Below are 15,946 nucleotides of genomic sequence, written 5' to 3'. Positions count from 1 at the left end.
ATTTGCAACCATGTATAAAGTTACTTAATGATAAACAAAATAAAAAGAAGGATTGCAGAAGTGAATTCGAATGACTAGTCTTCTCCATCAAGCCATGAAACAATACAATGAATTATTATTCAATGAAATCTAACAATTGTCATGTTTTCAATAAAATTCTGCTCAGTAAAACTGGAAGTTTCAAAACTTAACTACCAGTAAGTTTATTTTACAATATCAAGTTGGAAGTTTTCTACTGCTAGGAACAGGGAACTCTTAAATCATCAACCAGAAGAGAGGTTTCATTGATGTACTCACTGGAATTCGTATTAAATCACTGCGGTTCCATCCAAGAGGGTTGTATGCCACCACTATCTGCAGAGTAAGACATTTTAATATGTCATCTCATCCAGTGAGTAATCTCTTGTAGTTCTGTAGTTTTTTAGTTTATATTACATAAAAGTGGAGAACCGCATGTGACAAGAAAACTTACTAAGCTTTTCTCAGCTGAAATTTCTTCCTCAGTTGAAGGACAGTAGCTTATATTGAGCAAATTGCACTGGAAATGGAGAATTGAGTTTAATTTAAACAAAAAAACAGCAAATTGATCTATGGCCAGATTTTGCTTCCATCAATATGTAAGGACCAGTGAGATTATTTCTTTCAAAATAAAATATTAATGTAGGAATACACTTCCACAGTATGATAGTATGAACAAACATTAAGCATTTAAAACAGTAAAGAATAGGTGGTCATAAGGAACGATCTTTTATCATTATAATACGATATTTCCATAAAAGGGGAACTGAAGAAATGGTAGTTTAGGATCAGCATCTATTTTCTGTTTGACAACATTAAAGACATTTTCAAACTTGATTTTAATATAACTTCCTGGAGTTCAGTGAGTGACTTGGCCCCAAGTTTCCTTTCAAATAGCAATTCTCAATTAAATAAGACGCCAGACATAAATCACATATCCATACTTAATAACAATTCAGACATTGTTGTGTTATTTCAATGACAAATGACTTCGAAATTTTCCTAGGAGATCACTTCTCATGACCCAAATGTTAAAAGGTCCATTTGATGTACGAATGAATTTTATTTTTTTACTTTCTCTTATTTGTCAACAACTTCATGATCAGAATGGAGGAGGAACACGTTCCACTCTACAACACTCCGATACTACATGCAGATATAAAAAGACTAGGAAAAAGAGAGAAAAATGTAAGAAAAGAAGGGTTTGTATCCTTTATAGTGAGAAATTCGACAAATCAAAAACCTAATTAAACAATAAAATATTTACAAGATAAGAAAATTCAGAAAATTCTACAGGTTATCTACCTTTAAAACTAAATGAACTTTGTCCCTTGGAGCAATACTAAATATATGAAGTTACCACATAATTGTAATCTTATTATGCTGATAGAAATAAGGTCAAGAAAGAAAAGTATGACTATGAGAAGGCAAAGTGATAAAACTTGACAAATTTCAAACTATTAAATATAAAATATAAGAAAATTTTATAAATCACACCCTATATTTTATCTATTTTATAATTCAATCCCTGTCTTTAAGATTTTTGTAACCCAACCTCCAACTTTTTTCTTATAATTCTCATTTAACACTCCCCGTTAATTTAAACAATACCAGCAAAAGAATATACTGTTATAATATATGAAATAATTTATAAATACCTAAATTACCCATGCCTTACTCAGAAGAGGGGCAGAGAGGAGGAAAAATAGTGATAAGGGTATTTTAATAATTTGATCGATATCAATTAGTCAAAATAAAGTTAGGGTGTTAAACGAGAATTATAGAGAAAAAAGAGTGATCAAATTATAAAATCGTCAAAAACAAGGTATGAATCACAAAATAGATAAAATATAGGGTATGATTTGTAAAAAACCCAAAATATAAAATCACCATTCTCTAATAGTTTAAATTTTTAAAGCAGTTGATGAGTTATTATTGTAACAAAGTTAGAGATCATCGGTTCAAATCTTGTCATGCTCATTTTAACCTAAAAATATAAAACTCCACCCAATTAGATTAAATCCACTTCTTAAGTCCATCAAAATATTTTAGCGCAGAAGTGAGGTAAAAAATATAATATATAAAAGCCACCATTCTCTATCAACTTTAAGTTTTGAAAGTAGTTGGTGAAGTAACACAAACATTGATCTCAATGTCAGATTTCGACACACAATAACATGATTCAATTGTTGAGATCATCTCAGTCTTCTTACAGATTTATCTTCAATCTGAACCTAAAAAAGGGCCTACAGCGTTGCTCAATTCATTAGTTTAAATCAGCTGGTTAAAGCACGTGGGAGATTTATCTTCTTAACTTTTTTTGGTAACCCTGGGTCGACAATCCCTGGAATCAGTACCCAATGAAAGCTTTGAATCAGTTGCTATATGAGATGCTTCTTTAGGATGCTTATACCTCTACGTTCCACTAAATTGTTAACCCCATTCTCAGGTCTAACACTGGGACAAGCTCAAAAAGTCAAACAGGAAGAAAGGAAATGAGCATTAAGCAAGGCCTATAAATAACCACACTCTCAGAATCAGCCTTACTGAAGAAATAAATATTCACCTTACCTGACTAAATTTTGCTGAAGACGAGCAAGGTCCATTTGAACTTGTTAAGCAGGTGAGAGCAAAGTTTACACCCTCTTCTGCCTAATAGTAGGACAGAGAAATTAGTGAGCTCACTTGACTACATCTCATTTGGAGAAAAGAAGATAACTGGGAATAAGGAAAATTACAGAAACTTGCAAACCTTTGATGCTCCATAAAATAGGCGTTTTGCATAATCATTTGTTGTATGTTGTTTTGCTGTACCAGTGACAGCATCATGATGCTGAGCAATACCCAGTGCATCTCCTAAACCATCTGTAAATAACCCTGAAGATGTCCTAACCAAGAATTCAATTTGTCGTGCTGCCTATTTGGATAAGTCATGTAATGTAATGTTTCATTAGTTTTATGCAATTTTGAGAAACAGGAGTAAAATATAAATGTAGTTTATTGGCAGTCCTACAAGAAATTTGCTATACCAGATAATATCCACTAAGCATACGGATGTATCGCTTGAATGTTGGGCGGCTAGTATAATATCCAGTCCAATAAGCATTTGATGAATCAGCATAACTGTAATCATCAGATAGAAGAGTTCAAAACATGAGCAAGTATTACTTTGACTAAACTTAATAAGATATATTAATGTCCTCACGGAAAGTAGTCATCATATTTCAATGGCCAAGATTCATTTGCTGCATTCTTTGCATCGGTGTAAATGGATGGAGTAGAATATAGTGCATGGACTCGGTCATCCTGTCATATCCAGGCAATATCAGTATAGCTTGTGAACAATATTCCTTTATTTATTGAGTTATTTTTATTCACCAAATTGGGTTTTTCAATATGGTGAACTATATGGATATTCATGGATTTTTAACAGAAATTACTGTACTAGCTGTAGAACTACAGAAAGTATCATGTTTCTTAATAATGATAGATTATATCAAGAACTTGGACATGTCATTGTTCAATTGCTTGCATATGTTCTCTTGCAAAAACCCCAAATAGAGAACCATTGGATTTTGACCAATTCTTCAAAATCTGAGAAAATTCTTTGGAAACCAAATTCCCAAAATCTCTCGCTATATTCACCCCAAATTGATACTGAAATAACTGAAAAGTTGAAGGTCACATGCATCTTCTTCCTCTGCTCTTGACTGTTATGTGACAAGGGGAGCAGCCACGGATCCCTTGGCAAGTTGCCAGCTACCTTAGTCTACGTATTACCACAATCCGAAGGAAGCAACTTAGGAGAGCATGAAGATAAAATGCTTTAGAAGCATTTGGAGCTATTTCCTAAGCCTTCGTTGTGACTCTTTAGTGGTACATCACTCTTCTTCAATTGTGAATTTTATGGTTTTACCTTAGCTTCTTACTAAGTCAATTTTAATACCAATGACGAAATTTCTTTTTGTTGAGAATAGTTATAATAACCAAAAAAGAAATAAAAATGAAGGCCACTTGATCTCCTTCGCTCCTCTTGACCATTACGCGTTGAGAGGAGCGGTTGTGGATTCTGCTATGAGTAATCGGTTACCAAATCAAACAAACCCTCAAAATATCCCCTTTCTAAAGCATAACCCTACTCCTCCACCCCACGATGCCACCACCATTATCATCATCATTTTCTTCTCCTTCTTCTTCCCTCATAGGAGCACACCTTGTCAGATTGGACCGTCAAAGCCTTGTCAAAGCAGTTGGTGTTTTACCTCTTGACTCACCTATTGCTCATCTTCCATCCCATGCAATTAATTCCAATTTAATATAGTAAATTGAGTTTTTGTATTGTTTTTTCCGTCGGACAGCCACTTTGATTCACCACCTAACAATCCTGGAAGCTCCGCCATGTCACCCTCGTGCCCTTGGTATCATTCACAAGTGTTCTCGACCCTTCTATTTTATTTTTTTCAAATCCAATATATAGAATTATTATAGTAGTGATGTAGGATTTTGGCCTTTCTTCTCTCCAAATTTCTATGTAGAAAATTGTTATGGAAGTAAAATCAACAACTGTTTCTTCTCTCCAAATCTTACTTCTTATGCCACTATATAATGGGTACATACCTCTTTAATACCAATCCTCAAATTCGGCTCATACTCTTATCCTAGTAGAAATATAGAGAGACTGTTTCCAATAGCTACATACTTTATAAAATGGACGTCCTCACTTGGTGTTGAGTAAAATTGGGAAAAAAGAATTGGAAAATTGCAGAAAATCACAAAATTAGTTGTGGCAAGATCAAAACAGATCTCGACCATATTTTGCAATTATTGGTTTGAAGTTCAGCTATATACATGAAGTTTGGATTTTCCATAAACTTTCAGAAAATTGTAGTAGAGAAAATTATCTAATTGGAGTCTAATTGGTATATTATCCAAGTAGATGGATCAATCTCAGCTATTTTGCAATTCACTACTATGAGTTGAAATTTCAAATAAATATAAATTTTACATTTCCACAATTATTTTGGCCAATTCAAAAAATCTAAAGAAAAGAAATATGGAAATCATCAAATTGAAGTATAGATTGCATATTATTCAACTAAATCTAACTTTGAATTTTTTTTATTTTATTTCAGATTACCGCAATTGTCTCGTCCAAGTTGGGTTAAACATGTACGAAATTTTTAGCTTCAGAATACTTTCAGGCCTTCGTACGACTTGTATCTTAACCCGACTCGTAGAAAATGACTTGTAAGCCAACTTAGGTACAAATGATCTTGAATCTACGGAATTTTATGGCTGCATAAGTTTGTTATAAGTCACATTGAGAAGCATGAATTTGACTTATGAATGTAATGAAATTGAAAACCGCATGATAAGATAATGGAATTTGAAAGCTTACTCTTGTGTTTTAGACCTTATATGTATCTCTTGCTACTGAGGCCTTAAACCATCCTAACGTGGAAAACAAGCCCCAAACAGCACTAGAAAAATTATCTGGAGGTATTATCACATCTTATGTCTGAATTCCATCAATAAAAATTTCTAATTACTGGAAATTTTGATTTGTTAAACTGGTAATCCTCCTGAATTAGAGACTTTTCATCCTTCACGTAATTGAATGTTGACTGGAGAGGTCAGAACAGAAGATGATGGATATAATAAGATATTTTCAGAGGCAATCTTTTCAAGTAAAGCTAGAATATAATAGAAGGGAAGATTATATGATACAAAGAGATAATTTTGCATCATTATCACTCATATTCTCAAGTTATTGCATCAAATCAGCTACTCCCATTCACTATATTTAAGAATACAAACAAATGAATACATTCTAAACGGATTACCTTGTTAACATAATGGATAAGCTTATCCATTTGCCTGAACCAAGATTCTGCATATTGATATTGAAAATCATCGCCCATAGTCCACATTATATGGTTTGTACGTGTGACATTAGCCTGATTTGAAATGAGCACGTAGAAAAAAAAAAACTTACAAAGATGAAGATGTAAAGCATTGTAAGTTTCAATTATCTACAACGTTGGGTGGTCATACGAACAAAGGCAAAAAGATTAAGAGTATAAGAGAGGACTTACTTGAGTTATAGCAGCATTGATGAAATCATTTACACGTTGTTCAACATTATAGTCATAAAGCAAATGATCGTCCTGCAAAAATTAAGTAAGAAAACAATCACTAGAGTAGTTGGATACAAATGAAAGTCTATGAAGTTCCAGCTCCTTCATACGACATCATACCTGAACAGGTACAAAGTCATCAAAGACTTCAAAACCAAATCCAGTTGGGGGACTATAATGAACAGGAAAGGTGCTTGCAAAGATCTGAAGATTTAACTACACACATTAACAAATATATAATTAAAAAGGCAAACAAAAGCAAGTGAAGCTTAGAACCTGAGACGAGGAACCAAATGTTCTTGAACCCCGCCATATAACTTCGAGAGATTTGTCCACCTTACGATTTTGCCTGTCCTGATAATCGATTCTTGCAAAATGTACAGAATCGAAACCAAGCTACAATTGTGGTATAACAATTAAATCATAAGTAATCCCCAGTATCAAACAATACCATAATGAGCTAATATTTATACCTATTAGAAATAGAAAAAAAAATAATCATACATTGTGTGTCATTAATAAAGAAGAAAAAAATTATCTATTGATTTTCAAAATATTTCAAAATGTTTTCCTAAGATTTCGTTTAACATGAAATCTACATAAGTTTTAGCTACGAGAAAAGAAATCTATATGCTTGAGTGGAGAAGTCTATATTATAAGGTAGTCAAATTTACCATGGTTAGCGGGATCGGCTGATCTCGATCAGAATCAGGATCAGTGGGTTTTGGGTAAATCGTGTCAGATCCATTATAGATCTAATCCGGATCTGACCCAGGAATATCAATTATTGATGTCTCCGATTTGAGCTCTCTCTCTCTTTCACTCTTTTCTTCTCACACTCTCTCTTTCTCTCCTCTTTTTCACTTTTTCTTTCTCCTTCATGTAACAATTATTTCTAATAGAGAGATCTATCTCCGGCGAATTCCGGCAATGCGGATGTCTAACTCCGACAAACTCCGCTAAGTAATTTTTTAATTCTATTTCTTTATTTCTCTCAGTTTTTTAATTTCTTTCACTCTCTCTCTTTCTTCTCTCTTTCTTCTTCTCTTTCACTGCACCATAGTTATTTCTACTAATATGTTTCTTTCTATTTTTTATCTTTTTGAAAGCTGTCTTAATAGTAGTCTGTATACGACTCCTTTTTTTAAGATATATATTCATCCGTCCAATATTCTCATACTTCACCGTAAAGCCTATAATAATATTTAAATAAAACAAAATAATAATATTAAAGCATGTCTACTAGCAACTTATATATCTCTATGTAGTTATTTGTTCTATCTACAATCAGTCAACTTCGACCACTTCCGATAACTTTTGTTCATATTTATTTTTATTCACTCTTTTGTTATATCCATAGCCTTATATAAGAAACATATCTCAGACTTGTCATCACTGTCTATAAATTGTAGTATTTTGATAAGAGACTCAAATATTATGGTGACAATTGTAATATTATTCCAAAATATATTTTCAAAAGTCATGTTTTTCAAAATTTTACCTAAACTTTGATATTTAGGTTTTATATTCTTAATCTTTATAGACCACTCTGGTGATGTAAATACCCATATAATGTCATCCTTATATCGTATTATACTCTCTAATGCAAGAAAATGAATAGCAAATCTAGTGAGATCGAGTCTGATAATCTCTCTATCACTAACCATTTGCCTAAGCAAATTAAGAATTCAATCATAATTATATATAAAGTTTATCATCATCGATCTTCATGTATGACTGTATTAATTTTAGGATCTTTAGCAATATCTTCCAACATGAGATTAAGATAATGTACAGCACATGAGGTCCAATATAAATATTATACTTTTATCATAAATAATTATCCAACATCTTTATAATTCGCCCTATTATCAATAACCACTTCGACTACCCTTTTTTACTAATTTATTCTACTACCTCATCTATCAACTGAAACAAAAAATATATAATTTATACTTTTAAAATAAACAATAGCATCCACAGACTTCAAAAATATTGTCCTTATGCCTGAATATACCAAGAAATTAATTATATTTATTTTGTTCTATATTGTCTACCCATCACACATTATTATATAATCAAATTAATCCCAAAACTTTTTAGATGTTTTAATATAAGTGTGAAGCTCATTTACCTTTAACTTCAAATATTTAGTAGCAATATATTTTGAACTAAGCGATGGAACACCAGGCCCTACTAATTGTATAGCACCCACCGTGGTCTAATAATAAGGACTATCAACTAAATTGAAAAAAATATAATTATAGAAGAAAAATTTAGAGATAGACCTACCAATATGTTTCTTTCCATTTTTTATCTTTTTGAGAGCTGTCTTAATAATAGTTTGTATATGGCCTCTTTTTTCTTAAGATATACATCCACTCGGTCCAATATTTTCACACTCCGTCGTAAAGCCCATACCGCTAAGAGTCCTAAAACTACTATCTCTATATTCTCTTTCTCCTTACATATAAACTGTCTAAATCTTTAAAAGTCACCACAACTGCTTTTTCTCATCTCCTCCTCTCTTTGTATATTTCTATTTTTTTCTATTGTCCTCATCATCTGTCTCTCATTATTATCCTCCTCACTTTGCTCACTGTTATTATCATCAATATTTTCATAGTCATGTATCAATTCTTGAAAAAACATTGACTCTCTTTTTTATATAATTTATTTTTTCTTTTTTTTTTTGCCTATTAGATAGGCCAACATTTCTCTTTTGACTTCCAAACTAACTTAAGTGCAAGCTGCTACATTTTATTTTCTTGTAGCCAAATTTTCTTTCCAATGACTAAAGCTGCAACTTATTGCCTTTCCATACTAATTGCATTTGATACGTTTTTTGTCATGACTAAGAGAAATGCAATGTTGCCAACCAACATTGTTATCTTGTGAGTTTTCTCTTGGAGGCATTTTAATTTTAATGTAAACACCTAAACTCAGATCAAATTAAAAATATAATTCAACAAATATTTAATCTCAAATTTAACAAATTAAATAATCCAGTTAATATTTAATCTCAATTTCAGCAAATTAAATAATTCAACAAATATTTAATCTTAATTTCAGAAACTACAGCTTTGGTACCTTCAGAATAAATAGAATGAAAAGATTCATTTAAGTGCATAAGGGAAAGAAGAAAAATAAGAGCTTTAAATTCAGAAAAAAAAAAGAATTTTAAAAAAAAGTTTGTTGCCACTGAAAATTGAAAAAAGAGACTAGAGAGAGGGTGGAAGAAAAAAAGAAAAGAAAAAATTTCTGTCAGTGAACAGTGAAAAAAAAAAGAAGAAAAAGACATAGATAAACAGAGAACTCATAAAGGAACAAAAATGGCTGTAGGTGACCTGGTTCCAAATCATGAACTTCAATGCTTATTAATCACAGAGCTCTTCCAATTGGTTTGAGAAAATTCTGAGAGAAAGTGGACTGATATCAAAGCGGGTTTACAAATTATAATTTTATACTTGTAGTTTATGGATTTTGAACTGTTGGAAAGTTATTGATCTTATGGCAACTCCAAAATATGTTTTCTAATGTATACTTTTTTCTAATGGCAACAACTCTCATCCTTTCTTCCTTATACAAATAATAGAAATTCTATAGTACCTTTCTTCATGCTTTAGAAATTACTCAATTAGAACTACTCAAGCACAATTTGGAAAGTTATTACGTGGAAAAAAGTATGTGAAGGAGAGAGAAGAAAAATAAGAAGAGATTAGAGAAGAAAACCAAAAGAAAAATAAAATAAAATCTGCTGACTTTCACCAATCCGCATCAGCCGATCCTGCTAACCATGAGTACCATCTGAGGCCATAAGAATGAACAGCCTTAAAACAAACCATCCTGTTCAGATTTAGATTTGATTTCAGAAATTTGGGAGAACGTTTTATGATACTAAGTGTGTGAGGTCTCCTATGACAATGTGAACTATTGAAATTAGGATTTGAGCCGGTTAAGGAGTAATCATCTACTGCTATCAGAGAAGGGGATGTACCTCTCCTGTAACAACAGTTATAGTCTCATTTGCAAGAAAAAGATAAGGAAAAATTGTGCCTTATTTCTTCATTGAAGCTTTGATTGGTGTGAGACGACCCTCTAGTGTGATTATAGGAAGCCAAAGTGAGTTTGGTACTTATCCCTTCTTTAACTTTTTTCCTTCTATTCTTCTCATTCTTTCTTTCTTATTTTCTTCTCATTGATTTTGATTATTGATCTTTCTTTCATATCCAAAACCCTACTTGAATATCCACATCTCTAACCTTCAAACCCTTACCCACTTCTTTGGTAAACAATGAACCCCAATATAACCAAGTCCTAAAATTCATCAGGAATCCACAAACGATATTCTAACATCTCCCATGTACATATAGATCTCCTTATTAAAGATACAGAGGAAATTAAGGGCTTCTAATGCAACATGTTGGATTGCTTCTTAATCTTACAAAAGATATGGGTAATATTGGTGCAAATCTTTAAATATTTCCTTGAATATGATAAGCTGATAACCTTATGAGAAAATAGTTGAATATATTCATCTGACACCCAGTTGATGATCCGATTTATCTTGCTATTATTAGAGCAAATTTGTATTCTTTACGTCAAGCTAACTGTGCTCACCCTAGTTCTTGTTGTTTGGAGAGAAATGAAATAAAAGATTCAAAGTGCATATAACAGACTCAATCAATTTAGAACTTTATGAAAATACACATGATGATTGACAAATCAACCTAAGGTACGATTGATTGAAAAGCTCTGAACCAATAACCAAACAAATAGTTAAATGCTCAGAATAAATATTAATCCTCCAAGTTTAGGAGCAGACAAGAACAATCGATTGTTCATATGGACTGAATCAGTTGACCATCAGTATTCATTCATGTATGTAGCAACTTGGACAAAGTCATAAGAGATTTTATAGGGTTCTCATTCTGCAAAGCACAGAGAAGATCATGATTTGATTCCATTAAGTGGTGGACCTGTCATTAACAATATGATTGGAATAAAAAAAAAAAAGAAGTACAATGAAGAAGATTAACTTATTAAGATGAAGATGAATAAGAATTAAGTGTCGTCATTACTTCTACAGTCCAAAGGTCAACAAGGTACGTGTTGCTGCATGTGTTTGTACTGACACACAGCACAGACTAACTGAACAAAGCAAGTCATGGCATGGTGCTGCAACTAAATGAAGAAAGGAGGAAAGAGGGTTGAAGGATAGGACAGTAATAGAAAGGAAAATAAGTAGATATCATATTGGAACTTGCAATCAAAAGGCACAATAGTCTGATCATAGGCTGTCAAAGGGAGAAGGACAAAAGTCAAAGAACTTTGTCGGCCAAGGAAACATAATCAACTCTATAATAACCTGCTAATAGGAGCATAAATAGATGATTTCTAAATATATTGTCAAGATATTGATGATCACCTTAAGAGGATTTCTAGAACAGACAATGTGCTTAAGAGGATGTTTAAAGAATGAATGTCAACCGGCATGGCAATATAATGTCAACCAGCCTGCTGATATATTTTCTTTTACCTCTTTTCTATTGCGCTTTTCTACCTTATTTCCCATCTTTCTTCTCCTACATTACTCTAGAATATTAAGTAATTTCATGGTTGCTTAAATTCTAAATATTTTCCATTATTTTTAAGAAACCTTACAATAACACAAGTCCATCTTGATCAAGGATTGACGTGCCTACCAGCACAGATCGTGTCGGCACTTGACTAGCATGTGGCATGAGAGGTGTCGTGCGGCACCCCACCTAGCAGCAATTCATCACTGTGTAGTAGTCCTATAGGCGATTAACGGCATCGCTCCTCTCTCCTCATCGTCATTGATCTCTCCACATCGCCAATCATGCCCTAGTAGGAGATGGAGAGATGGAGAGATGGTGAAGATGGGCTTAGCGGGTCAAAAATAAAAAAGTAAAAAATCTACTTTGGGCACGGGCATGGCAATGAAGAGAGAACAACAATGATGGCTTGGCACAGCTAGTCTCCCTCTCTCCTCTTTTTCTCTCCCTTTCTTGTATGGTGCTAGTGGTGGAGCTGTCCTATCTTGCGGCACAGTCAACAAGTGTGGCGGCACATATCGGACGGTCTGTGCCACAGGCATAGCAACCCCTGATCTTGACATTAAAATATTTCTACAAACTTTAGAGCCTCTAGACGCAGCCATGCTAGTCAATTTGATAGTTTGCAAGTGGCATGGCAGGACAGGCATTGGCTACATAGACAAATTCTTGATATAACTAACAAGATTACAATGTTAGCCTAGATAACCTTGATTTCACCATAAATACCAAGTTTAAATATCTCATGAAATTTTGCATCACAGGTAGAAATTTATGACAGAATTAGAGTGAATGTAAATTAAACTAAAAGAAGAGGATAATGCGTATCTTAGCAGTAAATCTACATCCTTATGTCAAGAGAAGAGAGTTATATGTAACCTCTGCTCCAAGTAAGTAACCTTGCACAGCCGAATGCCCAAAAGGATCTATCTGCCAACCAACTCGAGGAACCTTGTTGAACTGATTCTTGATCATACGATGACCAAGTGTTGTTTGATCAATCATATCAATGTAATGGACAGTAGCTTCATCATGCATACACCAACCTCCATTTCTGAAATGCAGTTAAATGGTGACTTCATAAATTAATAGGTGACATGCATGGTTTAAAGTAAAGGATAAACAGAAAAAGTTGTGTACATGAACTCCAGCTGACCAGAATCAACAAGCTTCTTGACCACGTCTTGAATTTTTTCATTTTGCTCCACCCACCACCTTTGGAAGAATGCCTTAAAATAGTAGCAAAAGGCTGATCACTTGGAACTAAGCAAGTTTGACAGTCCATAAGTAAACAAAAAGCAGAGAATCATTTAGTTTAGCGAACATATGTTGACAGTCAAATAGAACATTTTAGTACCAAATAGATTCCTGAAAATCTGAGGGATGTCTTATCACATCACATGCCTAGCATGATATGATGTTTTTAGTTATTTACTGTAAATAGAACTTTCAGCAACTTCTATGAGATTATTGAGGTGACTGTCGAGAGCACTCCTGCACAACTAAATTATTATGTAAGAAAACTTGACACCGTAATTATTTGCTGTCACTAGATTTAACATAAAATCTAAGATGTTTTTAGTCTTCCTACTAGTTCAACAAACTTGCGACCATCTGAAAGTAATAGTAATAGCTCTGATGGTAGTAATATATTTCCATATAGAAGAAAAGAGAATGCATAATCACATTGTAGAAAACAAAACAAAGAAATTCATATAGTTAATTATTGAAAACATATATTTAACTTTATTTAATTTTCATTTACCAAATTACTTATGCCAAGACAAAAATATATGTAATTACAGGATTCAAATCCTAGCAGGAGAAGGACCTGCTTCAGAAGAAACAGATATTGAATATTGATGAGTATCCAAAAGAAATTCTTGCAGAAAAGAAGGTCACTGTCAGCATAATGAGGTTAGCGTAATCAAGGAATTCATCAAATGACTAGACTCAGACGGTACAGGAATCACTCTCACATTCTGAAATGTAATTTCAATTGTAGTTAATTAGATGGCACTTACAGTCAAAGCCTTCGATTGGGAAATTAGAAATTTGTTAGATAAGTGGTTACTTAGGCGAAAACTCATTTGATTCTCGATAGGCGAGGAAGAATGACTGATAAAAGAAAAGGAAAAGAAGGAAATACGTAGTTATCATTCACTGTAAGAGTGCCTTGGTATCTATGAAGCATGGATACAGATACGATACAAATAAAGCCAATGCGGTAGATCTTAAAAATTAAGGATAATCATCTGAATTTTCGAACATTTGTACCCTCATGACTCTTATCATATTTGACTCTTTCACTACATGACTCTTTGTTTCCCAACTTTTAGAGAACATAAAAGGTTGTCATAAATCCAAGAAGATCAAAAGTCACTTCAAAACTAGAGAATTAATATTAATTATTCTTAAATTCTGCACTAGCCAATTAATCTAATTGACTAGTCAAATGGGCTAGCTTATATTTCAACATCAACCACTGCCTACCATCTTCGAGTATTTCTTCAAACTGGCTTTCGATTTCAGGCATGAAAACTTATTATTACTGTAATGGCACACTAAATCCAATTGGGAATCATCATTTATACCTGTTCGGCAAACACGAATTTTCGATTCGGGTCTTTCCGCAACGCATCGACCACCGAATCCAGCACGTTCATAACACAAGCACCCTATACAACAACCAGATAAAATTCACTCAAATCTCCACTAAAAGGAAGCATCTCAGTGCCTCTAAACCTACCAACCTGGATGCTGTTGTTGGACCCAACGTAGTACTGGTCGATGGTCTTGAGCCATCCAACATCGTCGTGGGAATGCGGGACCAAGTGCACGTTAAGCTTGCCGGAGACAATTCCGGCGCTCGTGTTGTAGCTGATGTAAGCGGCAGTAGCAAAGCTAGGGGAACAAGTAACGACGAGGGAGAAGAAGAAGATTACCAACTCCATGGAGCTCATCGTCTCCAAGAGAATGGAATCGGGATTGGAAATGGGTTTTGTCTGCTGCTTTTAACTCTTGTATGATTTTGGAGCTAACGGGAAAGGTGCCTCCGCAGGAATAATTTATTTATCCAAACAGATGGAATGTCGAAATATGCCGGCCCAAATTCTTGGATTTCTTTTCCGGTACTAAAATGTCGATATTGATGATGGTGACGATTTCGATGATGATGACTTTGATACGGAGCTGCTAATTTTGTATATGACGCCGAAAATAGACCGATTTAATCAAACGATTAATCACGATCCGAATCCATATCATATGATATATTTGTATTATTAGTGTTTATTAGGAAATTATCAATCATTATGAAATAGAAAATTCTGAAAAAAATTGCAGAAATGCAAAGTTGAAGGAAGAATCGAATATTAAGTAATCAAATCATTCGTTCCAAAGTTTGATAGATCGTTTGGAAAACTAATTGATGGGACGAGAAATAGGCCATAGTAGATTATTAAGAAAAGTAATTTATACACAAAGTAAAATTCATCTAAATTTATATTTAAATTTTAAAGTGATTTAGATAGAACAGTCTTTAATTTACTAAAATAGATCACTTCTTAAACTTATTACTAAAGGGGTCTGAAACATTGTGCCATACTAATGATTTTAAGAAAGTTTCCTCAGACAATTTGTATGAAAGAATGCTTAAATTTTGACCATTTTCTTTACAAGTAAAAACGCCACATTTTTAAGTGTCTTACCGTACAATAGAGACGCCAAAAGTCTCAATGTTCCTTTAGAGCTACAGTGCCTAGAGTAATATACTTTGTTGAATTAAATTTAAAACAGTACTAGTACTAGTTTGGTCAGAAACAGCAGCATGCCTGCCAAAAACTCAACTTCGTGCTATGTCTAAGTATTTTTAAATGGACCAGCCTGAGACGTTTGTCTACAAGGAAAGAGACGCTGGATAAGTTTATTGATAAGTATTTAATGCCTACAATTGAGAGAGTTGGATGGCTTAATCCTTATCCGTGAGATGTGGGAGCACCACCAAACTCTTTACTCTATTCTGGGAGTTAGCATGAATCTAGTCTGAAGTCACAGTGGGCTGCTCAAAGAGCTCTGTCGGTCCCTCGATTTGCTGTCCACCTCCCTTTTCCTCCTCTTTTCTCTTCATTAAATCTTCATTATTTCTCTTTCCATATTAGGCTTAAACATTTGGATTGGGTTTAGCTCCGTTCACTTTTTATTCATCATTAG

General features: G+C 33.5%; 1 protein-coding gene across 1 annotated transcript in view; it reads right to left on the bottom strand.

Annotated features, from left to right (window-relative positions):
- LOC140761486 (alpha-mannosidase) overlaps window positions 1–14,848 on the bottom strand; it is a 41,621-nt gene extending 26,773 nt beyond the window's left edge. The window contains exons 1-14 of the mRNA XM_073098838.1: window positions 14,488–14,848; window positions 14,329–14,412; window positions 12,875–12,963; window positions 12,614–12,788; window positions 6,432–6,551; window positions 6,276–6,359; window positions 6,114–6,185; window positions 5,862–5,975; window positions 3,224–3,324; window positions 3,048–3,141; window positions 2,771–2,935; window positions 2,590–2,670; window positions 473–538; window positions 298–354 (exon numbers count right to left, since the gene is read on the bottom strand). Of these exons, the coding sequence (XP_072954939.1) occupies window positions 298–354; window positions 473–538; window positions 2,590–2,670; window positions 2,771–2,935; window positions 3,048–3,141; window positions 3,224–3,324; window positions 5,862–5,975; window positions 6,114–6,185; window positions 6,276–6,359; window positions 6,432–6,551; window positions 12,614–12,788; window positions 12,875–12,963; window positions 14,329–14,412; window positions 14,488–14,697 (1,512 nt within the window). The 5' untranslated portion in view covers window positions 14,698–14,848. The remainder of the gene's footprint in view (window positions 1–297; window positions 355–472; window positions 539–2,589; window positions 2,671–2,770; window positions 2,936–3,047; window positions 3,142–3,223; window positions 3,325–5,861; window positions 5,976–6,113; window positions 6,186–6,275; window positions 6,360–6,431; window positions 6,552–12,613; window positions 12,789–12,874; window positions 12,964–14,328; window positions 14,413–14,487) is intronic.
- Window positions 14,849–15,946: the final 1,098 nt, after the last annotated feature.

This window comes from Typha angustifolia, chromosome 6, assembly GCF_048772165.1.
Source record: "Typha angustifolia cultivar Huaian chromosome 6, ASM4877216v1, whole genome shotgun sequence".
In the NCBI taxonomy this organism is placed as follows: domain Eukaryota; kingdom Viridiplantae; phylum Streptophyta; class Magnoliopsida; order Poales; family Typhaceae; genus Typha; species Typha angustifolia.
Note: the sequence above shows the minus strand (reverse complement) of the source record. Positions and strands in the feature narration are given on the sequence as shown.